This window comes from Anopheles nili, chromosome 2 (genome assembly GCF_943737925.1).
Source record: "Anopheles nili chromosome 2, idAnoNiliSN_F5_01, whole genome shotgun sequence".
NCBI lineage: Eukaryota > Metazoa > Arthropoda > Insecta > Diptera > Culicidae > Anopheles > Anopheles nili.
This window is the reverse complement of record NC_071291.1, coordinates 31,123,045-31,150,410: the sequence shown is the minus strand read 5'-3', so window position 1 is coordinate 31,150,410 and position 27,366 is coordinate 31,123,045. Positions and strand designations below refer to the sequence as shown.

General features: G+C 42.4%; 1 protein-coding gene across 1 annotated transcript in view; it reads right to left on the bottom strand.

Annotated features, from left to right (window-relative positions):
- Positions 1 to 26,858, bottom strand: part of LOC128730543 (serine/threonine-protein kinase Pak) — a 35,911-nt gene extending 9,053 nt beyond the window's left edge. Inside the window, exons 1-4 of the mRNA XM_053823596.1 lie at positions 26,699 to 26,858; positions 26,191 to 26,345; positions 14,592 to 14,603; positions 812 to 983 (exon numbers count right to left, since the gene is read on the bottom strand). Coding sequence (XP_053679571.1) covers positions 812 to 983; positions 14,592 to 14,603; positions 26,191 to 26,345; positions 26,699 to 26,858 — 499 coding nt within the window. The remainder of the gene's footprint in view (positions 1 to 811; positions 984 to 14,591; positions 14,604 to 26,190; positions 26,346 to 26,698) is intronic.
- Positions 26,859 to 27,366: the final 508 nt, after the last annotated feature.

The following is a 27,366-nucleotide window of genomic DNA, read 5'->3' as shown; positions in this document are numbered from 1 at the left end:
TTTTAATTGAAGTTTTTCGACTCCAAAAATTAAATTTCATTATAAAATTTTCCCCACAATTGATGTCTTTGCCTCAATAACTCGATGGCACGAGTTCTATGGCTCTGTTTACTCGGGTTGTATCGAATATAATTTAAATAAATACAAAATAGAGAACAAAACGTTGTATCCACTATCAATACCCGAGATAGTAGAAAAGGAAACTAATTGAATCAAGCCTCGGTAGCGGTTTGGATCCAAAGCGCCAAAGTTCAACTGCAAGTGCACCATTTGTTTACTTCAATGAATGCTCCTGCTTGCTTGTTGGCAAAATCGTGCAACTTTGCTTCGTTGGTGATTACTGGTTTTTCCCCCCCAGGAACGTTTGTGCAAATTGATGGGTTGGTGTATTTTTTGCTTCTACGTGTACTATACAACACCGATGGTTGCATGTTACATTCAATTTCACTCGGTACGAAGTGATTTCGAATTTTCACCACAAAGATGATGGCGAAGTTCAGACTAATTTTTGTGCCGATTCTTGTTCCGCCTCCGCGTTTTGAGATCAGAGAGGATTTATATGAAAAAGGATACAATTGTATTCTCAAACGAACCATTTTGATTGATGGGGACGATAATAAAAGCTTGTCGGAATAATTTCACCGAAATAAAACTGTTGATCTAGCAACAGTTCAAAATGCGCGAGGAAAAATTAAACCGACGATATAATGGAGTGTTTGGCCACCGCACATTTCGATTTTTTTTTGTATTTTTAAGGAAATGCAGGACGTGATAAAAACTCACTCAAATCAAACTCAAATGGAACACTTACCCGAGTGTGTCGTTGTGTGCAAACCATGGGTCATATATTTGGAGCTTGGCCGCTGTTTGCTGCTGTTGTCGAAAAAGTTGAGCACATCCAGCACCGCTTGGGGGTTTTTCTTCTGCTCCTGCTTGCTAATGTTTGAGTTCTTCAGCATCAGCGCCCATTGCTCTGGCATACCCTGTAGAATGAAAGGTTATCGAGAAAATCAATAATTAAATACATTATAATGTTTATTTAGTTGCGATTGCGAGCACGCTTGAGATATATGTGGGTAGAATTCAATGAGGCTCCACAAACGACTAGGAATGATTGAAATGTAATATAAAACGTCGCTAGCGATACGCGTAAGGCATAGTAAAATGATTGTAGCACGAGCAGCTTATCCGAGTGCAAAACGATACTAATCCATAATGAAATAAACTAGGTTACATTAACATCAGCTACAGCTTTGATACCATATAAATAAATAACACAATCCATGCACAAAGAATGAGACTAAGGAAACTGGTTTAAATGGAAATGATAATGTTCGTGGGCGTTTTATCTTGCGTGTCGCACGTTAAAGCAGATCAACAAAAATGTTATTTCATTACATCTTTTTGTGAATGGTTACAAAATCTTGTCTATATTAAATCTATACCACAGGTTAACGCCTTCCATTGGAAAACTTTGTATTTATATTTTCTTAGGCCTCAAAGTTTAGTGCAGTAAACGAGGACGAGCCTTGTTACGCAATAGCCGGAAGGTAATTTTTACAACCAGGCAAAACGTGGGGTAGGGAAAATGAAGATAAAAAGATTAATTTGTAATCGTCACGCGCACACGCAAATTATCTCGACTTTTTCACCGTATGGAGCTGCTCCTGGAACGCTGCGTTCCATGAAAATGTACCAAACGAAATGGGTATTGGACCGGAATTGAGTCTTGTAAGTATCTTTAAAAGAGACGCGGTAAAAGCGAAATTTATGGGAGTAAATTTCACACAACAACCAATGACATCTTACAAGTCTGAATATCGCAAAATCAACATTACACAAGCGATCTCGAATATCACGATCCTGTCATGTCAACAGTTTGATTTTATTTTTCTGGTTCCGTTAAGTATAGTGATAAAGATTGCTACCACCAGCTAATGGAAGCTGCCTCCAAAATGTTTATTAGTTGCTCGGCACAATCGAAATCGTTGCGTGATCGTTAGGAAATCACGAAATGCCACACGGAAAAGCAAATGGCAACATTCGACTCCAATGTATATCAATACTAGTTTTTACGTTTGTTTACCTTATGTTTTCACACCTCTGGTGAAATGATTTTCAAATTTTTCGCATAGCAGCAAAAAGTATTTTTATTCGCAAAACCGTAATTGTATCTTTCTTTTTCGAGAAAAAAAAAACCGGGACACGATATTAACCTTAATGACACGGTGAAAGTGGTCCCTTTTTTATCATGCTTCGAAGGATTTTGTAAGAGTTTTGAGAAGCTTTTCCGAACCATCATACTATCCCTCCGATTCGCGCCTTATTACCAACGTTAAGAAATGCGTTTATAATTACATCGGCATGGTTGCCGCACAGCAGTCACCTCCTTTCAAGCGCCGGGAGTGGCGCACTTGCTGTTGATATTGCTACAAATAAAGCGTCACGATTTGGCTGACATTTTTGACATTTTCATAAATTGGTTTTTGCAGCTTTCGGCACGACCGATCCCGTTTGGGAAGGATTTTTTTGAGCACCCCTGTTCCAAGGGTTGCAGATTGCCTTTCTCGACCCGCCGGCGACGAAAAGATGAAAGTCAGGACATGGGGGAAACTGCGTCCGGTACTATGGACGGGAAAAGTAAACCACACTTCAAGACGCTAGATGGCGGCGACGACTTAATTTGTTACTACCCTTTGGCACATGCGACTCAAGCCATCGTAGGGTCTGAAACACGCTTACGACTCTCTGTCGCAACGGGTGGTCCATTATGACCACGTTCCAACGCAAAATTCGCCGTCCATCCTATTGGTTCCAGTCGGATCCTGCCTCGTTGAAACATGATTCGAAACTGGCCTGCTACCACGGCTTGTACGGTGTTGTATCGAATGGTTTCTATTGCAGCGGAATGGTTTGCAACTCCAGAGAGCACTAAAATTATTGCACACTCACACAGCCCACTCCACCCTGAATAGGTGGCTTTACGACGCAAGCAGAAGTTAGTTAGTAACCAGAATCGTAACTTGAAAGAGAAACAAGCATAAGAAAATCGTTTTTGCATTTCAATTTGACACACTACACGATTTGGAGGATCTGGGAAAGTCCGCGTATTATCGCCATTCGAGGTACCAAAACATTTTTGTTGTTTAGTAGGACCATCATTTTTCATTCAACTTTCTATTGCAGAAACAATCGGAAAACCTGTTAGGTGTGCTGGAGAAATAGCTAAGGATGATGCAGGTGAAGATTGGTATGCTGTTAACGCATTTACCATAGAGACATTTTTTATCTGCTACGAAACTTATCCCAAATATGGTTACAAATGACTGAGAAGATTTGTGAGCTCGTTGTTGAAAAACGCCTCTCTGAAAGTCACTTTCATGGAAAGGCATTAGAATGCACTTTCAATCGCACAGACGAACAGGCGTTACAGCGCCGAAAAGCTTTTCACTGTTCGTCGCTAATTTTGAAAGCTAGCCGGTTTTGCTATTGATGGAAAGAGCTGTTTTCAATCTTAAAAATCCATTTCACGGTACATCGCACCGTGAAGAAGCGGTAATTTCGTGGACCCGCGGGCGAAATTCGGGACAGACTCATCTGTTTCTCGTACTAATACTGGGCATTGTGTAGGGCCTTCGAACCGGAACGATCAGCTGGGGGTTTCGTCTTCGTTGACAAATTTGATCGGATCGAACAGTAAGGCGAAAGTAGTGAAAAATACATTTGTCGTAGATACACTAAATGACAATTTGATGATCATTAATCCCTGTCGACGAGGATTTCCATCATGATATGGAGGATTTCTGTGGTCAAGCTCTCTGGGAAAGAAGTACCAGAGCGTGGTTCGGAGTGGCCCATTGCATAAGACGGACCCCTTACTGTGAACTCGTGTCGCAGCTCTCGCTGGCACTGTTATTCAGCGGTGCTTCACAGTAAATAGATTTGCGCTCTGACCATGTGGATGAGCAGATCGAATTAAAACTCATGAAATACATCGAAAAGAAAGGGCTGCGTAATCGTTATTTAGGGGATCATCCTCGGTAAGCCGCCATCGAGGAATTATATAAGGCTCAACACGTTGAGCATGATGAAGATTAACATCTGCGGTTGATTGCTTTTTCCTTTGAAGTCAAATGCAAAGGATTTGAACAAAACCACATTAAAGCTGGCATTGGAATGAAGTGTTTTAGATTTGATTTGTTTGTTTGATAGAATTGCACAATTGGCTGTAAATAAATAACATAACCTGCTATAAACAGGTATACATTCCAGAAGCATGTGCGAAACTGGCGCAGGATATACTAACGACCTTTCCACCGGTCAGCCTAATTTCCACTCAGATGAACGCCCAAGGGCACGAGATCAAGCGCTCCTTGACGCGGTGGCGATAGTGAACAGCTAGCTAACGCTAGCAACACAACCACCGCCGGGGGCGACTAACGCAATCATGCCGTAATCATATTTACGAACCGTAAACATGAGCTACCTACAAACAGCGTCGCTACGTTCGAATTCGGTGGCGAAATCCTTTCCCAGCTGATAGTACACGCTTACGCTCTCTCATTCTGCTTACGGCTCAATTGCTGCTTTTAGAGGCAACGACTCGAAATGGTACGCTGTTGAGACACGTTTTTCTACCAGGACCTTCGCACGTGGAGCCCTACGATAGCGTAGGGCCAACGCTCATTTCGGTGTTGCTCTCTATAATTTGATGGACGTTTCCACACCGCTTCATTGCGGACTCGAGGGCCGCATTTGGGGGCACCAAACGCAGAACCAAATACAAACCTATTTTGCGGGTCCTTTTTCTCCAACGACCCCCGATTTACCGATGTAGCAGAAGCGGTATTAATAGCGGCTATCGGAAAACGTTTACATCATGCATATCGTCGACAGCATCAGTTCCACAGCCAGATTCATCGTGATCGAGAGCAATTCAACGGAAAGGCTGGCTATCGGGGGCAGCTATATCTAGATGCTGGTACCGGGGTGCATAGTTTTTATTTCTGTTCTGCGCTTACTGCCCCTTCACTTCCTTTCGATTGGACGGATGGAATTTGACCGGCGTTAGACGGTAGCCTCAAAGGTTAGGTGGGTGCGGAATTGGGTATTTTTCTTCTCACATGGGATTGGGTGCCATTTTTGGATGAATATAAAAAATACACGTTCCTATTGCGTCGAAACACTAAAGGAAAGACACTGCAGCAATTTCCTGCTACCATATAATTCACCCTCTCTCTAACACCGGCCATTTAAGTCTATTTAGCACCTTGTTCCTAGTTTTTTTTTCGTTTCATTCCCTCCGCGAGGGCGCAAGCCTTGAGGAGAGATGTTATGTTTGATATATATTTTCCACGATTTGGATTGCTAGTTTGCTCGTGAAGGATCGCGATTCGATCGGTGCTGAATGGCACCACCGTGTAAGTGCGATATATCTCTGCCCATGTTCAATTGGGTGTGCTGCCTTACCAACCCATTCGAATGATCCTGCAAATAGGTCGGTTGCGAGTTGCAACATTTTTCACTTCGTCGTTTTCCCTTATGTCACATGTATTGGGCCAGTTGCTGTGAGATCTGTACCTCTAAGCCTTTTCACATCAGATCAATTGGGACAGATACAATCGAGTGTTTTGTTGCTGCACGTATTCGAATTGGAATTGGAGCTTACACCCCAGCAAAACAACATTTTTGCATACAATACTGTCAAGATATTTGCATACATTGTTTTAGATTTAGGAAATCCAGAGTTAGAAATGTTGTGCATGGGTTATAGTTGCAAAATAATTGCAGATTGAAATAACAACTTCCTCACAATATATAATACTCAAGAAATCTTTCGGTCATTTTTCGATAGATAAAAAGTAATAGTCCTGAGGTCGAAATCGACTCAACCTTATGGTAGGACTGGAAGAACGTGACTCTATCGTTACAAAAGTGTACATTCACGTCACTCGAGCGATAGAAAATGGGTGTTCCTAACGTGAAACCGTGGGGACTCGAGCCCTTGATGAAGGCGGCTCTCGATTCGGTCAAACACATTCGTGAGCTGACGGGGCAAACCTCCGGCAGGTTAAGCCGTTTCCGTGTTGGATAAAACGGGATAAACGCCTCCACAAAACCACATAGAGAGAGGAAACGAAAGAAGGAACCTGTCACACGTAAAGTCTAAGCCGGCCACCGCACTGTTGCATGTTGGCGTGCAGAAAAGTGCAAGTGTCGCGACCGCACTCACCCACTTTCCCTGGATTCTCTCCACCGTTGGTTTATGCCTGTCGCAGGCGGATTAGGCTTTCGAGGAAAATAGCTCTTCCTCTTCCAGTTTTGCGAGACGCTTTTACTTCCCACGTGCGTAGGAGCAAACATTTGCAAACCCGTTACACCTTGTGGTCGTTACCCCTAAAAAGGGGGGCAAAGTATCGTAGGGCACTTCACTCTTTGCTTGCCATAACCCCAAGGAGTGGGTTGCTACCCCATACGAGCCGTATTTTTTTCCTCTCCGGATTAATATTAATAACGTACTTATTTTTATGATTTCCATAATTCATTCGAGTGCGCACTCGCGAAACGCCCAATTTCTCGTCGGTTGAAAGAGCACACCGGGAATGGAAACGTTTCAGAGAGCTTTGCCATTTGACATCGCACAGCTCGTTGGCTTCCTCTTCGTATGTTGATTCCCGTCCTTAGCGAGCACCGTTTGTGATACTTAAGCAGGGTGGCGATTTATAGGATTCCAGAGCTCACCCTGTTTCGGTCACACGCTTGATCTAGGCATCTTAATCGCTTTACGTAGGTCTTTCGGCGAAACTTTAACGCGAAAAAGTTGACGGTTTATATAACAGTGTAGAAGCCCATCAGTGGCGTGCAGTAAAAGGAATACAAGGACCCGGGCATTGCATTACTTTTTCAGGTATACAACGATTCCAATTTACGTTACAAAAGTGTAACACTACACGCAGTTTCCTAAATCAAGGCAATATACACGATGCAATTGTGCGATCGTTTTCATACGCAATACACATAGTATGAGATTCCTTGTTGCCTGCGATATGATCCTGGCTTTTCTGGTCGTTGAGCCAGCGGTTCGATTGTCGCAGCGCAGCGAATAAATAATGGAAATCCAAACCACTGCTCCATGAAGCATGCAACCCTTTCCCCGTACATCGTGGCCATAGTGCCGGGGGTAGGCGAGTTCCTAATAGATATGTTTCCGTTCGTCGCTTGACTGGGCTTCGAAGGTGTAAGTCTTTCGATCGAAAGTGAAATTGAAAGCGATTTGCGTCGCTTCGATCGTCGTGGGATGAACTCGTTTTTTTGTGTTGAATTAACGAGGAAATAAAATAATCGCGCAGCGAAAGGTCCGGGCACACCGCAGATGATTAATTTTCCAAATGTTAAATTCAGCTAACGATCGCTAACTACGACAATAAACTATTCACATTAGTTTTGTGGTTATTTAATAACGGGCTCGCAAAGGGCTAGCCAAGCTCGCACACAAATGGAATCGACAATGTTTCTGGTTACGATTGTGGTACGTGTAAAGCTGATTAGCTAATTTATTCACACTTACCAACTATTTATACAAGGTAAAATTGTCATTTAATATTCCACTTAATCGTGGCGGAAAGTTTTAAATCATAATAATGTTTGAATTGTTATTTTGCAACGAATTTTTGTATACTATTTTAAACTTCTGTAATAACGGTTTCTAGCCTGATTCTACTGACAAATATTAATGAAAAATTTTCACATGTACTCTGTTTACACGTTCACACAGCGTTCGTTGTGCCTTTCCATGCTATTGAGCGTTTCTCATGATACCACACGCAGGAGGCTGGGAAATGTAAACGCCACGCATCAGTTCGTTGTATGGGAAATACGCTTCATTCAGCGTTGGTTGGTGGCGGAAAAGCGATTCGTGTTCTTATGCATATTCTAGTTTCAATTACGAGGAAGCCTTAGTTCTCGCCTTCGGTTTACCGGTTTGGATCTAAAACGCCGCAGCGAAAGGCTCTGAGGTGGTGCAATGGAGAAACGCGTCTTGACAACATCACTGTCTAAACATAAAGCCACCCGTTTTTGTTTCTCTTCCTCTCTATGGGAATACATATTACATGCCATTGGGGGTTGATTCTGTCCCCACAAGCGAAAGAGAACGGTAACTTAACCATCTATTATCATTCTCATCACGATTACGTTGGCTTGCTTACGCCGTAGAGATCCGTTAGTACGCTGGTTTCAAAGATTTCTATTTTCACGTGGCTGATATCAGAAAGAGAATTTTCATTGTTTTAAGTTAAATAACAAAATTTTTCATTAATTGATGCCACAATTTTTAAAATTTACGTGTCACACATAATATCCTCTTATAAAAGTCCTGCATTCTTACCGTTTTTTTATAAACAAACAAGTTATTTGATGTATGTTTGATTGTGAAAGAGTTATGCAATTTAATGCGCTCCCTAGATTGATATATCTACCGAATACACCATATTTTTTATCCAACCAAGATATGACGACAGATCGGGAATTGCGTAACTTGTAACAGAGGTGGACATGTTTGAAACAGCGATGAAAAAAACAAATGTCGTTCGTGGGAAATCTACTTCCGTTCTACCTATCGGTAATTCGGAAGAAATGAAAAATCTCGACGACAACGCAGCGTATACGTCTCTTCTTCTTGTTTCGTTTGACGCCACGCTTAATGGTCAAGTTTTGACGCAATAATAGATCGATCGAAGCTATAAAAACGATTCGAAAATCGAACGTTCTGCGGCAATAAAAAAAAATAAACCACACACAAACGCGCACCGAAACATATCAAAATCGAACCACCGTTACTTGCTCACCCGGTGGCAGTTTTTCACGGATGGATGGGTGATCTGATTCGTTGCCCCTCGTGGGGAGACCGGGAAGTACGAGCTGCTTTTCACTTCGACTCAAAAGGTCGAATTTCAGCGGTTGCTTTTGAAATCACGAGCCCAGACGCGACGTTTACCGTGTCCGCTCGTTGTCAATGTGCCACACCGACCGAGTCTTCTCGATCTGCCCTTGACCAAGCAATCAAGCGTGAACCGGCAAAGATTGAGAGGAACTCGAGTGTTACATTACATTTATCGGTTCCACCGGGTGTGACTGGGTAGAGCTCGTCTTGTTGCTGACAGATGTTGACTGTTGGTTTTCGGCTTGCACCACCCATTGGTAAGTGTCGAGGGAATAATTAATTTCGGAAGAGAAGCATTTTTAAAATTTTCCTTCTAAATCCGAGCATTGATGTGATTTATACCGATGACCAGTTGCGAAAAGGAAACCCAGCCTAGAATACGAGCCGGTTTTCCGCTGCTTGGATATGAAAACGGTAAGCTTTTAAAACCCTCATTTATCTTCGCACACATTAAGAAGCAAAAATACACCGTACCTGAGTGCGTGAATATTGAAAAGGGGTACTCGGGAAACAAAGCGAAAACAATACTACCGATTTAGCGAGATTAAACGGGCCATCGTTTAGTTTTTGCAGAAACAGCACGCGAATACGTTCCTTTATTTTTGGTAAATTATGATCGTTTTCAGCTGTCGTGTTATTTCGTTTGCCCCAAACAAAAATGCTGGCCTGCGCGAGAGATTGGCGATGGACTTGCATATAGCCTATAAACACTTGACACATCCCATCATAATTCATTTCGTAGCTACCCTTTCATTTCGCTTCGTCCACTTTCATCTGCTGCTGCTAATGCAGGAAAGACGGTGCAATTTATGGCTCACATCATAAAATTGCCTCACTAAAACGCTACCAGGCGCAACGTTCGCCCTAGATATTTCGGTCTAGATACGTGAGATTGGTGCAGAAAAAGGCTAGACTAGAAATATTACTAAAAATGAAAGGGGCTTTGCGATTGAGATGTTTTTTCAACTTTTTTGTAAATGAAACATGGTCTTTTAAAACGGGATCATAATTGAAATACATTTATGTCAAACAACATAGCGCATTTTCAATCCGTGAAAATAACACATTAAAGATTGTTACCACACCGTCTGATTGTACCTCACAGGATGAACATTTACGCAGCAAATGTTTGGACTGCCATAGTTTAAAACGCCGGGAAATTCATGCAAAAGACTTGAACATTGCATGAAACCTATTCCATTCTAAACCAGCAACATTAGTAGTTTTACCATTGCAGTCAACAAAGGTGCCATAGACTGACGATCAGAGGAAGAAATCAACGATATCTATTACATGACAAAAAAAGAAGAAGACCACAAACTACTCACTCAGCCCTGCTCTTAGCGAAAGGGACTTCTATATATTTTGTTCACTACAAACCACAAAGTAGTAAAACCGTAAGCATGGGAAAAAATGATCACACGTTAATGTGGTTAGTGTACGGAGATCCTATGAGTTTTGAACACGTACAGAGAGGGAGAAAGAGAGTGAAACTCAGCCCATTGCTTCAGCAGCAATCTTGTGAGGAAACCAAATCCTAACCATACCTCAAATTGAAATATGGCGCAAGGCTCAAAAGTGTTGCGCAGGAATGTACGCACCGTGAGCCAAACTACGGCTTGATTGCATTTGTCGTAACGCATGCCACCATGGCTAGATGCAGTGCTGGGATTAGACAAATTTGAAACCCTTGAAGTGCATTGCCTAAGTAAAAAATCTCGTCTGCTTCTCGTTTAGGCGCGCTTGCAATTCAAATACGGCTCTATGACAAATTGGCCATCGGTGCTGTCTTTAGCTGGCGGTGAATGAGCGGTTCTGTTTCTGAAGTGTCAAACTTGACAGCGAATAGTAGCACGATGTCGATGGCTCACGGGGAAGTTGAAATATTAGGGCCAGAAACATGAGATGATCGGCGCTGAGAACAGCGATCACTCTACCAGTCTGAATCTGACATCGAGCAACATGCTCGAGGCTGTCATTTCTTGCGCAGTCCTGTATTTCGTATGTAAACATTCAAAATTGCAATGGATCGAGCGGGCATCGTCGTCCAGATGGCGTAATCGACAGGCGCACCGGAGAAAAGTGGGCCAATGATAGAATGTTTTAAGTTCGGCTCGTGTTAACAAGAGTTGCGTTTTTATGGAAGAGATGTTTGGAGAAAAAAATTCTCTCTTCAGTGCTATATGTTTCGCCCCCTTCCACTAGTCGGTTAACTGTTTCGTCATACGCGCAGAAATAGTTTAATCCGCTCGCATAATACATTTTCTCCGATTATAAAATGAAAATATGACCGCCAAACATGGTTTAGCCATTTATTACTGTATCTTTTTCTCTACAAATGGAAGAAATATGCAATACTTGATATACGAGATTCAATTACAATTTACAATTATAACAAAGCAATTCTTGTCAGTCAAAATATCATCATCCACTCATTAAGACTTAGTTATGGCACTATTCTTTTAATATTAAAACACAGCAATAAATACACCGTTAATGAATAACATAACTTAAGAATCTCACAGCATGCCCATGAAAACTTGGTCATAATAGAACATGATATGAGGATGCTGAAAAAAGCTCTTATACCAGGAATTTAAAATCAACTTAACCCATTGATCCATATTAATCATTCACATACCTCGACAAAGTAAAAAATCAACATCGATTCTTCCGTTTTCTGGTACCGCTCGTTCCCGAATCAGGTATGGAAAATATGTACGACGAAACATTCAAAGAGATCCACAGTTACACATTATATACCGTCCGCAATTAACCCGGTATCACTTGGTGCAGATTTTCATTTTTCTTACATCGAGTTCTGCATTTTTCACAAACAATTAAGTGCTCTTTATGATTGGGATTTAAACTCGAAGTTAGTCACAAGCTACGACCGCTTTGAAAACACACACTACAAAACGCATTTGTAAAACAATTAACAACTTGCGAAAGGCACCAATGGCAGAGGAAACAAAACCTCGTTCTAGCCTACAGCAGAAGTACAGCGGACCAATCAATCAGCTGTTGCTTGTTAGAAACTATGTCACCGAAGAATTTTACAGGTGAATGTAGCGCAGTTGTACTGTTAACGGTCCGTTCGTTTGCTGCGTAGCAAACAGGAAATCACACACCAGCGCTGGAAAAATGGTAACAATGGTCAAGACCAAAGTGGTCCGTCCAAACCCTTTTACGACGCACGAGTACGAGAATGGATTTAATAGGCGTCTAGAGGTGCTTAAGCGCTGACACCAAAAGCGAGGAGTAATCGTTTACTACTTCCTGCACTAAGCGGTACTGAAATACTTCGCCTCACTCACAATGCCCCTTTGCGATGCGCGTCGTGTCGGTCAGAAGGATGCCATTTTGACACATCAGAACGGGATTTAATCGCTTGCCGTCGTTTCAATCACGAAACTCGACGGATCTCCAACCACACCTCACACTGGCGGTTGTAAAACGTCGGTCAGCTGTACCGATCGGGCTGGTATCATTGATCTTTCAGACAGATTCCACGTCGTTTCCTCGAGCATAGAAGTGCTCTGGTCGCCCAAAACGCTTTGTCGACTCGTTGGAGGGCGCACGCCAGCCAGACAAACGGAAACTGAGGGTGACAGCTGGGGTTCTTTTGTACCAATCTGATGCGTGATCGCTTCGTTGACGGTAGTAAATTGAGCACCACGTAAACGGGTCGCCCCACATATGTGGATAAATCCCCTTTTGGAGCACTGTTACACGTATGATTGGGGAATAAATTTGGCTCCGTTTATCGGGGCCAAGACGCTCTGAAGGGCCACGACACTTGCAACGAGAAAGCACTAAGAAAATATAAACAAACCGAACGATTGAGATGAAGCCAAAACCGACGCGCGGCAACTGCGACAGACACAACCGAATGCCATGGAAAACCGTTCCAAAATGCATCCCGCAACCGCAACCCATCGTACGAGGTGGTCTGGGTCTATCCCCACCCCACGCAGCGCGGATTGAAACACGGTGGTTTGGAGGGCTTCACAGTGGTCAGTGTGTGAGTGGCAGGGCAGCCTTTTTTTCATCTGCTATCCCACAGTACCGTCCCTTGAATGGGAGGGATGTTGCTGAGAGAGAGTAATAAACAAAAAACAGCCAAGAAACCAACTCCACCATCCATTCACAACCGACACAAACTCAAATCTGCCCGAGCTCGGTCTCTCCGTGAATGACGGAAGAGTTTCTCCACCTTCTCTCGTTGCACTGGGATCGAAAGAAGGGGAGTTTTTTTTTCGCATTTCATCTATCTGCACGGTATTAGTTTTCCCAGCCGTGAGAACAGTTCACAGAGCAGGGCTTTTCCTTCCAGTTGTTTTTTCACAAAAACAACAATACGAAATTGGGCTTCACAGATCGTTTTACAATGGCAAAGGAAAGGCGAATCGAAAGGTTGGAAAATACGTTGAACACCGAAGGGTTAAGGAATTGCATTTACCACTAACATCATCTTTTTGCTTTGACAGGAGAGAGCGAGAGAATGCGCTCCGTCTGCAAATAAACAGATGGGAAGGTGGCTAGCACGGGTCAAAGAAACCCCGCTAAGGGGTTTGGGAAACTCACGTGCCACAAACGTGCGGTAGACATTGGCCTCGGTTTAACCCCCGTAATCCGCAGCACGCGAATAACGGATCTAGGCGCATTTCTAGTTTTGCGAGAGCTTTACAACAAACTTCCATGCTCTGGCGTGGAGTGAATTGAACCGTGCACCTGAGAGGAGAAAGCACTAGTCAAGCGATTTTTGAGTTTAACTTTTATAAAAACAGGATACGGGATATTTGAAAGAAAAGATAAGAAACAATAGCATATCTGCAGACGTTCAGGATTGATTGTGGTGGGACAAATGGGATTAGTTAGAGAAGTTTCTATCATCTCAACAGGCATCAAAAAAGAAAAATAATCTCTGTAATGGAGAATGTAATGTAGACAATGTGTAATATATGTTTCTCTAATCTTAACGAACATCTATTCAGCGTTGCAAAGTATCTAAAGGGTTGTATTGCTTTGTGAAAAAAAATGCCGAATGAAACAACTGGTGTTCCCATGACCTATCGAAACATAAAATCCAATATGCTAGACGTTATGATGAAAGACGTCTAAATCGTTTGAAATTGATGAAACATTCAGCTTGCCTGTCTAATGCGAATGATTTCATTTTTAATGTGTATGTACTCCAGAAAATACATTTTGTGAAAACGGATTTTCGGTTTCCGAAATATGATTAATAATTTAATGAAAATCTCTGTTTGATACTAAAGATCAACATTACTCAGGAAGGATCAACTACAAAATCAACTCTCCTGTTTTATACAAGATGAGACGTTTGTTATGAATAGACGTGATAATGAAATTAGTTCGATAATTTATATTGGAAACGACAAATAGTTTAGAAAGACAATTTTTTTTTCGAAGTATATTATGAGAACAAAAGATATATTCATTTCAAGACCACAATGCAATTGGTGCAATTAAAACCGAGTGCATAAAACAAACAAAGCAGTAGAGCAAGCAACAAGTGAGATTACTTTCTGGAAATGATTTCATTCGTTTTAAGCGATCAGATGAAAGAGTGTACTCTAGCCGATATAAAACACAACAGTTAAAAAAGCGCAAATATAATACTTACTCTCAAAGGCAGCTTGTGGAACGAAGGGAGGAAAAACCATAAAACCATAAGACGATATAAAATATAAAACCAATATAACAGGAACAACCACACACAGTTGTTAAAGTAAAATATTAAAGCACTTGTATCCTGTCAACAGCAGGTTATAATATTTGCGAACACACACTCAGTTAAAGAGAGATAATTATGAAAGCATTAATTGATAAAAGCAGATCGCTCAATCTCATACAATACATATTTTTATTTCATTTTAGAACGAGGAAAATATTGTTAATTTTTCAAGCATTGTGCTGTATATGTATTTTTTTTGTCTGTAGCTTACCGTTGGAAACTTAAAGTGAAATATATTTCCCTTACACCCGCACTCGTGCCAGTTGGCTCAACATTGAACCATATTAAACTGAGCTCTTAAAAACGAAGTTTCCTAAGTACCATTGCGAGCAGGAATAATGTTTGGCACTGGAAAAACTCTTTTAAACGCCGAGATTTAGCCGCTTACGGTGCAGGTAGCACAAATCTCTCGTCCATGTTTCTTGAGACAGCGCCAAGGACCATGCCGAGAAAGCTTATAAGCAATTGAAATTTTGTTATCCAATGTCCGTTTGCTGTACCACTAACGGCTTTGCTCCAGATTTTCTTTTGAGAATCGAAGAAGAACTTTTGAATATGCATGTAAAGTTGCATGCGCCATGTTTATTGTTTTATTCATGGTATTTTTTGACTAAGTTCAACGGAGCCACTAACACATAAAATTGATCTTATGGTGCATGCGAGTGTTTACTTCCAACAGATGTGTGCTTGTAATAAGGAGCCCACCGTTATGTTTTTTTTATGAGCTGCACCAATTGCAGGTGTACTCGTTGTGCCGTGAATTATTTTTCAACGCTTCATTTAGTGTCATACTTTTTACACTTAAAATATGTATAACTTAAAATATGTATAATATGTATGTATAGCTTCATTAAAAATATCTTACAAAAAAAAATCAAAAATCTTTATCTTTCTAATACATTTCACAACAACCTGTTGCGATTAAGCACTTACAGTTCAAAAAAATAAAAATAAAAAAGTTTGTGATAAAATTTAATTATGTATTCTACAATAATATATATTTTTCGAAACCTGGTCACATTAACAAGTACCACGAACAAAGCAATGAGGCAAATGAAGTATATACTATCAGCATTCGGGTTGTGCCGCTGGCGCATTTTGTTTTCAAGCTACATGAAACTCAAATGTAAAATCTATAGTGTGTTTGCATCATATCCCCACACTTACATCGAAATTTACCATGTCAATCTGCCAACTTAAATTGTTATCATGCAGTGCACTAATTTTCCATTTTGCGCATCCCATTCGTGGTAACATTCACCAAAGAAAAACACATTTAAGGACGAACGTAGCCCACGGAGCAACTACTACATTAATGCCATGGAGCCATCGTCAAGGATAAACCGTACACACGCTAGTACGAAGTGTTATACAATTTGTACGGCAAGCGTTTATGGATGGTGTATGTGTCAGCAATTTAGCAGAAGCCTGGTACATCATCCGACCGACCAACCTAACCTTGAAAATGGTTAATCTGAATTCTTTGCCTTTGTTGGCATTCCCTTCACTCGCACGACTGGCGTACAGCGGACGGAGGAATCCTTTTTGGACGAGTTTTAATATTGCACCATTTGTCCTAGTCGTGGAAATTCACTCAGCCTCTCTGCGGTGTTGGCAGGGGATGAATGTGACTGCGGGAGAGGTCTTTGAACCGAGCTTGACAGCAGAACGGTGGAATGTTTCCACTGTTCTGCCAAACCCGGTAAAAAACACAAAAAAAATTCAAGCGAGTGCCAATCCGACATAAATGGTTGAACTCCACCAACTTCGTTAAATGAAGTGTGACGGCGCTTTTCCGCTCCACCCTTGCGGTATACGCACGTGCTCGCTTTATCCACTTCTCTCTCTCTCTTTCTAACTCGATCTGTGCACGTCGTTTTTCCTGCCTTCTATTTTTCCCGCCCATTCCATCCACAAACGGATGCAACTGTGAGCCATTCGCGGGACGCATTATTTCGAAATGGTTCTCTGCTCTTCTGCTACAAACCGTTCCACCATGAATGTGATTTTTTTATCTTTTCTTCACCAAAAGCTGGACACGGTCACGGCCTCCACGATGGCACACGTACGCGCAAGAGCACTTGTACGTATTCGGTTCTATTTTCATCTCATCTTTAATTCATGGCTGATAGTGAAGAAGCGCAGCGAGGAGTGGCGATTGTAGGAAGTTCGAAGGCTCCAGGAACGAGTGAGAGAGAGAGGGAATACCGCATCAAATTCTAGTGGTTTTTGTTGTTAAAGATGTCGAAAACAAATGACGGGTGGTGAGGCTCGAATTGGCTTATTTCCGCAGACAGCCGGATGCTGCGTTTGCTACTGCTGTCGATGGATTTTAACTAACGAATAACGGAGCTCCAGGCTTCCGGTATAGGACGAAATGCATTTCCGATTATGCGCTATTCATTTATAGAGTTTTACTCCCCATAAATATGACCCGCCACGCATCCTGATCAATATTTATTCAATTTCATGTTAGCGCCGCATGATTGAACGGATTTCATTTCAGCAGAGATGTTTCCATTGTGTTTATTTAGTTCATTTTATTTGAGCAAATTTCATCGCGATTCGCATGATCAATACAGAACTAGAGAATACCAAGGATAGATTAGATCGCATTACGTTGGTAAAAATATCGCTACATTTACATTCCACTCCATGTCTCTTTCTACAGAGCCTAGAGATTATTTCAACCTCCAGGACACGTATGGGGGCAATGTTTCCAATTAAATCTACCCACCGTGCCACACCATCACCCTGGCCAGGCGAAAGATTATTCCTGAGAGCATAATTTATGACACCAGTGTGCGTGCGTGCCGGGGCTTCGTAAAATTGATCGCATAAACGCTGCTGGGACGACGCGCCCGATGCGCCTTGCATCGCCTACCAAGGGGTCCTTTGCCGGCAGTCGAACTACTGTATTAATAACGAACCGTCCAAAAAGCTGCTCCCCATGACCTTCGGAAGGCCACGTTCTAGGAGATGAAGGGCTGCTGGAAAAAGAACCAACTCGTTGTTCCGCTAGCCGGCTGTGTGTGGCATGTGCCCGATCGAGAAGAAGGAACGGATGAACGATTTTCTCTCGCACTTCCGCGAGCACCCAACAAAATGCCATACACAACCATCCCCCCATTGGTGACAAGCGGGTGCTGTGATAAATTCTAAAGGAAAGCCTCCACGTCGAACGACACGGCGCACACGATCGTCGGCCGCTGCAAACGGTTTAACAGCCGCGAGAGCTAAACGCTTTTAATAAACCATTACACAGCCGTAAAAATTTTCCACCTTCGAGCGGACGGAGAGATGGCTGCGAAAAGAAGTTCTAGTCACCGTTGTGATGGGTTATGAAGCCTGTGGCGCAAGCACAAAGGACGGCTGGAGGAAAGTAGTGCGAGCGCAAGGAATCATTCGAACCGCCAGAGTCAGAGCGATGATTTAACACGGACGTTCTAATTTTATTACGACGTTTGCGCAGTGTTTGGCCGCAGCACTTTGCGTGACGGTGCGAATCGGTGAACGTAGCCAGCTTGCCAGCCTAGTCACCACCGCCGCCATCGTGGAAGTTGGATGGATGAATTTTCCGTGCTGTCTGAAGACTAGAGGCCGACAGAACCAGGGCTTGAGATTTGATGTAGGGAAAGTTGGAAAAACAAAAGCAAGAAACGGCCCCGTCGCCATTGCACGTTTATTTTCATTTCGAACGTATTTGCCATATTTATATGATTTTTGACATAGTGTTAGTATTATATTATTACTTTACTAGCCTGATAGTAAACATATGATTTCATACAAAATAGAGGGGTATGAAAAATTCTATACTTTTCACAATAAAAATGAGCCTCGTGTTTTAATTGAAAATGCTTTCTGTTTCGTGCATAGACAGAATTTTCATGTTTTTCTACTGCTTGCTGGTGGATCCAAAACCTAAGAGAACGGAAGCGGTTTTATGGAGCGCTTTGGCGTGGTCCAGCGATAAAGTGGGCGATCTTGGGAACTGTACGGCCTAATGACGCCACTCAATCATGCTTTCTTCTGCGCCCTGGTGTGGCAGATCATCTTTATCGCCTTCCAAGGAGCACCGGCCGAGACGACGATGGTATGCCGCGTTTCCGCCTTCGCTCAGCTCGGGAAGCACTAAATTAAGTTCCGAAGGGTGCTCTCGACACTCCTCCCATCATGAAACATACAGCGTGATCACAAGCGAGCTTATTTTAAGATCAGAAGCCCTGGAATGTAGCAGAGATGAGAGACTGGACAAAATAGCTGAAGATATGCCATCCAGCGTTAACAACGTTGATTCAAATTAATAGAAGATCCCAAGATTGAACTTGAATATTCAAAATGTGCAACATCGCTATGATTTGGAATTTAGATCAATGAACTGTATAAAAAAAATAAAAAAGCAAAAGTGGCCCAACAAGACTCATAAAATGAAATTAAAACAACAAAACCATCCTCCGCGAGCGGAAAGGTCACATAGCTCGAGATTAAGAGCAAGCAGGAAATAAACCTGAAGAAGGGGGATTTTTATCGAAAACGCATTCATTAAACATATATATTTATATCGAGCCCCATAATTCCCACCGCAAAAGCAAGTTACCGGGGCAGTGAAGGGGATGAATTATTTACTTTCTTTGATGGGCAGATTAAGGGCCGATTAAGGGGGTCATCCGCCGTGGGCGCAGGTTTCGCAGCAAGAAGGACAGAGGGCGCTTTTACTTTGGCCACTGTAGAAGGGTAAGGTGCCGTCCGGGGGTTGATCGTTTAGATCCGCAGGTTAGGGCAGTGGCTGTCCATTCCAAGGGCGATAAGCGCACCTTGTTGTTGGGCCACCCGTTTCCAGCAAGCGGAAACATGCTTTTGTGTGAGTCCAAGCAACCACAGCAGCGAGACACCAACGCGAGCCCATACCGTGGTTTCGCTGTTGAACGGTTTTGTTCGCCGTCTAGACATAAAAACGATGCTTATGATAGCGCTTGACAGCTTATGGCTCCCACAAGGAAACAGCAATGGAAGCTAAATGATGACCCTCGATGGAGAGATGGGTTTTGGAGATGAGGCTTTATCGCATGGGAATGAAATCTACTCAAAGCTTTTGCCACCAAACCGGCCCCAGAAAGATCATCATCCACAGGGTCACATGGATTATGGATGAAGGTATTGATGTGACTCGCGGTGTGCTACATTCCTAGAGGGAGTGGAAAATTTATTGAAAATCGATTCCAACGAATAACGGTGTAGCCACTTGCTGAACGAATTAGATGCTGCACATATAGTCTTAAGATAGTTGATTGAAAACATTCAAATGAAATATTTTTCGCTTTCTCTAATTTTGATCTACACTGCTACATCGTTGATATTATTGAATCCATTTAAGTCAAGGCTAGATGTAATATAAATTCTTTTATTTTCTGTATCATGATACGGTAGCAGTATATTATGTAAAACACTGTGTGAAATTTTACCACATTTGGGTAAGTAAAATAAAAACAAATTACATAGACAAATTATAAAACTACATAATGATAAATGCAAAAAAATATCACATTATTCATCAACGTTTAAAAATGAAAAAAACTATAAACTATATATACACTATTTGTATCAAAATATTTATCGTTGGAATTTATTATAACCTTACTATAAATATGATTACATAGCAAAGTCTTTCGCACAAAGACTAAAGGAACTCAAGGGTTGAACTTCACCGTTTCGCCAGTAGACACTCATAAAATGTACGATGATCGAATGAATGAGGAAGCGTAGGTGATAGCGATGTTGGCCACAGTTGGTCGACTGACAGGCGCAACATTTTCCTGCCATGCCTAATACTCGTGTGTTGCCCATTCCAGTGGCACATCTTAGCGACGACTGTAGCCAGAAACTCGGCCACCGCGCGTCGGAGGATTCAGGGAAAGTGTGAGATTTATTTTTAGGTTAGACATCTTCGAGCAATGCATACGAACACCACCACAACGTTTGTCACGTCTTGTTGGACGTCAAGTCAACGAATGCAGGAAAATTTTTATTTTTTCTTTCAACAGGCTAAAGTCGGACCTAAATGCAATGACACGGCGCCGGATGGAGACGGATGCATAAAATGATCCAAAATGTCACTATGTGGTCGTCGAATTCTTTATTTCCATATGACTGCGATTTGTTTGAACAAGATCAGTCAAAAACAGGCACGTGCCCAGTAGATGTGTAGTTTTGTTTGATTCATAATGACTGAACCAAAAAAGTGGAGTATATTTTGTGTTTCAACATTAGGAGCAGTATATCTTTCCTTTCAAGCGGTAATCGAACGAATGCCCAAAATAGCACAGTGGGTGCTCGGCCAGGAAGTAAGCTAATTTAGTCGCCACGATAAGAGTCGTCACCTTTGCAGGAAATCTAATTTTTTCCTCCACGCCTACGAGACCGTGTAAAAATGGGGTCTGGCAAACCAGCCGACCGGTTGTTCAATCCCGAACCGTATCGCTGGGCGGATCTTTCCTTGCCCATAGAGGTTCGTTCGTTTCCAGCAGGTTGCACCGGTATAATCCTTTCTGCCACTCCGACGTCACGATTGGAATTCTAATGCCGGACGAATATCAACCGAATGGCACAACTGCCCAGTGCGAGGGAATGATTTGCGTATTCATTTCCTGCCGAACCTTGCCGGCGAGACTGGAAATACCATGCTAAAACAGGTACTCACAAAAAGATTCACAAGAAAGGGCAGAAATATTGCTGCTCCAAACGGTTATGATTCGAAATCCAATTAATTATGCCGCCCGAAGCGTGAATGCGAGAACGTGAGCTAATTTGCACACCGAATGGACGAATTTATTTATTATGCCCATTAGCATTTCATTCTCGAGAAGAAACAGAACAAGCAATGTAGTCGAACATGACACCGGTGTACAGTAATTAGTCATCGAATCGCCCTTCAAGGGTACGCGCCATGTTCGAAAAGATTAATACTTTTACTGTCTATTTGTGAAGCAGCATCGCTAATTTAAATATCGTGTTGGCTTGCACGCGCGTCTTACTCTCGCTCATACGAACCTTAATTACCCGCCAATCGTAGTTCAGACATTGTTATGGGTTCTAATGGGTGCACAATTTCATGACGTTTAAATTTCAATGACAAGTACTCCGCATGACTTGCCTTTACGACCACATGCCTAGTCCCGGGGTATTGCTGAAAGTATCTATTTAGCAAACAACTTAATTAGCAGTCCCAAAACAGCACCACTGCAATGGGGAATGGTTAAATCACCCCCGAGACACTAGCGGTTGCAATACCGGCGAAACGTCAGCTTGAACCAGTGCCTCCCAAGAGTGCACTGATTTCGATGCAATCACGATGTGCATTCCCCACCAGCACCAGGTACATATGCAACGGGTAAACGTTTACCAACTCACATGTTGCGCGGTCACACGAGAAAACGACACATTCCGACGATAGTGCTTTCATCCCTCGCGGGCTGGAGTTTGGAAGCTCGGGAGTGGAAATTGAAAAGTACCCGGAACTCGACACCACGTCTCCCTGCAGAGCCCATTTATTGATACTCGTGTGCTATGCTGTTGGGTATGCAATTATTATGAGCTGCTCCAACAACTCTTTCTCGACGAATTCTCGATTTGGACGTATCGAAACGACACATTAGGGGGCTATTTCGTGGTGCTAACCGTAGTGAAACAGAAATCCGAACGGTTCCCAAAACATTCAGACTATTAGGAAGGCCAATTTCAAAGTATAACAAACAGCAGCTGTGTTTTTGTATTTTTTACGGCACTAGTGCTGATCTATAGCGCAAAGCTGCATGAAAATGGGTAAACAATTCATTATATTTGTTATAAAATTATTGAGAGATAATTTATGCTTCCTGAAAGTGCTTCTTAAGTAACACTTGTACTCTACCAACACATTAACAAAAAATTACAAAATAGGAATGCAATCCAAAAAACTGCTCCAATACTCCAAGCAATACCAGTAATTAGAGTCGGAATCGATTGGAAGTGTAACACCAAATGTTCTATGATCATTAAAATATCATCAAAAATATAAAAAAAATTGTGCTTTATTTATCTTGCTTCAGAGTAATTATCTGTTGGCGATGTTTTCATTCTTCATAAAAGCAAAGTATTTATGATTCTAACTCATTTGTATTTCATTCCATGCATTGCTTTTGTAAATATATGAATGCAAAATATGCATCAGTTAAATACAATGAAAGGAGGAAAATTGCACTATTAAATATAAGAAAAAGAAATGGTAGCACCGGAAAATAAACTTTTTGATTTTGTTTTGCATCTGGCTTCCTTTCCAACGCAAACAACGTACCATATTTATGTGACGGTTTGGGAAAGCTTACTAATGCTAAGGTTTTGCAACCCATTGAACAGAATCATGAAATCCCTTATGATATCTAAACAGGCAAACATGCACGAGCACTCGGTCAAATATCGATCAGCCACCAGAAATCGAGCCTAAAGGGCTAAATAATGGTTCCGAGCCAAATAGGAACCATTGAAAACGCAAGCGGAAGTTGAGCTTGGCGGGGTGCATAGTTTACAAGTATACTGCGCAATAATGGAAGGTAAATACATTCCACCTACATTTTGATTGAAAAAAACACATCCAGAATAGCGCTCGACGATTTTTGTGCCATTGGGCACCTTGCAACATTTGGTAGATGTTGCCAATCGAAGTTGCGGTTTTCGCCTCCAATTCTTGCGGCAGAGAGATCGCGAAACTGCTCTGCTCACCGGTGAATGCAAAACTTGCTCTAGTTCCAGGCCGCTATCGATTCCCGGTGATCGAAGGGTACCGCGGCCAACATCTGTTGGCAGCTGCTGGGTATAATTAGTCGCCCGTTATTGCCGTAATGTAGCAGTTTCCCCTCCAAAAAAAAGGCAGGGCCTTGTAAGGGAGCCGAGATGCTGGATCAGGGCATGGAGAGTATTTTTAGACCTTGGCCGTACGTTTGAACTTCGGTTCAACACAGTGGAGTCTATGAAAATATGGCCCAAAACCCAACCAACACGGAATAGAACTTGATCAGCGATGGTATCCCAATACGTGACATACATCGTGTATTTCGAGCACAGTGCATCAAACAGTTTAAATTGATTTAAATTTTAATGATTAATTATTCTTGCGCTCTTCTCCGCTATAGTTATTCACTTTCGAACTTCGTTCCGAGTAATAGTCACGAATCGAATTCACACGATTACTGTCTATCGTGGGCAAAATCTGTGATAATTTTGTCCCGTCCGTTGATTTGTGCCATTCAATCGGAACGACCTTTTGATCTACTATTTTCCACCAGGCACGCACGCCGAAGAGGTAATCGCATAAATCGTATTTGCGCATTGTCGGAATGTTGTCACGTTCACGTTCATTTTATAGCCCACCCATCAATCGCGTTACAGTTCATTATCCGGCAGCTGCGGAAGCTCTCGTTTACCACAATATGCCTTTTTTCTTCGTCTGGTGTTTCGTCAGCAGTAAACGAGCGCCGGAATGAGCGCCATTTGTTTTGTCGCATTTGTTTTACGATTTGCAAGTTTTTCTTTAGCTTAACCGAAGGTCCTTTCTTGATGTACAGAAATGCCTAGCTGTGCAGTATCTAGCACGAGCCCCTAAAAACGACTGCTAATCTATAGATGCAAAGAGATCGATAAGTGCACATCAAGTGTACTAGCGGAGATCAAGCGAACGAAGATTGGGAATGCAGCCCTACTTTGAAAGGGTGTCCGGGTAAATCGTGATAAATCAATCAACCGCCACTCACAGAAAAGCACCAACCACCAACATAGCTGGCGCCTTCGCCCGTCTGCGACAATCTGTCTGTAATCGTGGTTTTCGTTTCCGATCGTTGAGCGAGGAAATTTTGCAACATTCCATTGGTTCGTTTCCCATTACAAAATCTAACCGAGTCAGCCCGGGATAAGGCTCTCTGCGGCTGTATTTCCTCTCAATACCTTTCAGCTCACAAATAATTATTCAAATCTAAATACGGCCAGGCCGTTCTTAAAGCAAATAACAATAATAATACTTCATTCGTTTGCAGCTGCAGTCACGATCGGACATGACATACCTTAAATCCAGAAAAAAAACGAAGATACACTCAAAACAATAGTCCGGCAAATGGTTGCTGTTATTATAAAACTTCATGCTATGGGAATAGGACCGTTAAAATCCCACAATAACTTTATCCATAAACCACACTCTGTCCAACTCCGCCGATAGACATTTTTATCGATTCCCGTGGACGCGCAGGAACAGTTTCGTTGTTTTTGCCTGCTTCCAGCGGAGGTATGCAGTTGATTAAAGTTCAAAAGTGGGTATCGATCGCGTCAAGACGGAACCTGCAAGTCAGTTTCGCTGGGAGAAAACACCAAAGGCATGGCTTCGAAAATAGTTTTAATCTTCTCTCTGCTCCGCATTCCACGTTGTGCTCTGATCCTTTGCAATTATGAGCCATATTAAAGCAGCACAAAAATGGGAAACAAAAATAGGACCTTTCGGTGGGAGAAAATCGCCGTTCGTGGTTCGACGGAAGAAACCCGAACCGGGAGATGTTGCTCCGCGTCTCCCACCGATCACCCTCCTGCTCACTATAAATCGCTCCAACGTGACGTGACGCACGTTCGGAAAACGAGACAAATGCGCTAAAATAAGCGAATGCTTAAATGAAAGATCCGTCGCCATAAAAGCTACGGCCCAGCTGCCGACCGCAGGCCAGAAGACCTGATCGGATCTAAATGTAGCGTATTGCACATTCATAAAACAATTTCCAATCGCCGGTGGAACAAACTGGCGGAACCGAACTTAATAGACCTTCGAAATAGACTAAAAAACATATCGAAGAACAGTTCGATTTTGCCTCCCTCCAGACTCTTTTCCGTTGACTAATCGTGCTTCAGTTTCGGGGGCCGGGCGGAGACGCATTTTGCGTCAGGGCCGTGAAAAACGTTGGCACCGAAATTCACCTCCCTCCCTCTCTCCTCCGCAGGCTAGTGAAAGTGAGAGTTCCGCAAAACGGGACTGACGAGCTTTTTTTTATTCTTCATACACCGCCAGCTCCTGTGATTACGTGAACAGGCTTTGATTGGCACACGCAAGTCTGCCGTCTGTTGGAAAATCGTTTTGGTTCAGATATAAACATTACCCGTTTCTAGTTTCCCAGCCCTTCGCATCCGAACGTCGGGTGCATTCCTACCTATCTTCCCGCCGTTCTCGTTGGCGTAGAGCGTTAATAGCATGCTTATGTTGTTTATCTACATCAGAGCGTGTTATAGCTGCAATTCAAGGGGTGAATGGTGTTTGGTAAAATAATTATCAACACCGACTCGTTCTGGTTGGTGCGGATATGTTGGCCTTGCCTCAGTTTTCTCTCACCCGAGGCGGGAAATGCTCCCACATCAGCCGGGAAAATCCAGTCAAATAGAAAAAAAATCACAAGTACGTTTTGCTACCCAATGGCATCACACTTACCGTAAATTCTCCGGTCACGGCATCAAAACCCACGTGCACCGTATGCTCGAAGTTGGTCGGATAGGATATATTCGGCTTCGAGTCGTTGTGCGACGCTTTCGATACTTTGATTTTGTTCTTGAGTGTTTTCTTTTTACGATCGGCATCGTCCGGTTCTGCGAATGGATGTTGGGATAGAATGCAAAAGTGAGCGTGCATAATATTAGACGAACTGTTAAGTATTTATGCGAGATTTTTCCATTCTAATGCAGCGTTTGGAAAAATTTTTTGAGCATTCTTATAATTCATCACTTTAACAATAACTTCACTGCTGCATTCAATGGTTACAATTAGAGACTCAATGTCGTTATATTTTTTAATATACAAAAAGAATCCGAAAATTAAAACATAAAATATGGTCCCATTTTTACCAAAAATTGAAACTCCTAAATTTAACAAGAAATAAAATAAATAAATATGTTCAACCTTTAAACCGTAGTGAATAATTTCGAGAAATGTTTCGGCTTACCTTTAGGCAACGGTTTCATATCGACCGGGGCAACACCATCGATCCGATCGGAAACTCCGGAACCGGCCCCGCCACCTCCACCAACGGCCCCACTACCGCCGCCCCGATTGCTCGTCAATCGGACGGGCGGCGCCGGAGGTTTGTCCTCTTCGCTGGACATGCTATTTCCGAGCTTGGATTGTTTGAACGCTGCCTTCCTCCGCTTTCGCTAACGCCTCTCAATCCTTTCGTGAAACTTCCGCTAACAGGATGCTGCTTACCCACTACACACACTCTTTTTTTTCGATTTTCTAAACAATAATTTCACCAAACGAATCCTGGTACTACGAACACAGATCACTAACGTGAAGGGGCTGATATTTCACACTCGTAATTTTATGTGATAATTTAACATAAGAAATTATATAGCTGCACGGTTTTCACATCGATAATCGATTCATCTACGGGTGGTCGTTCTTCTTTTCCATATAAATGCAAAACTTAATCAACCACTTAAAACACACCCATGAACACACACTTAAACATCGACACACCGTACACGTAAACGACTCGGGATGAGGATCAAGCAGTGAGGGTTGGCACTCACGGATCCAGGGATCGCAGAAGCAAGATAAAGAAAAAGCAAACGAAACTACGGGCAAAACAATTGCTCTGGAAACACACACGCA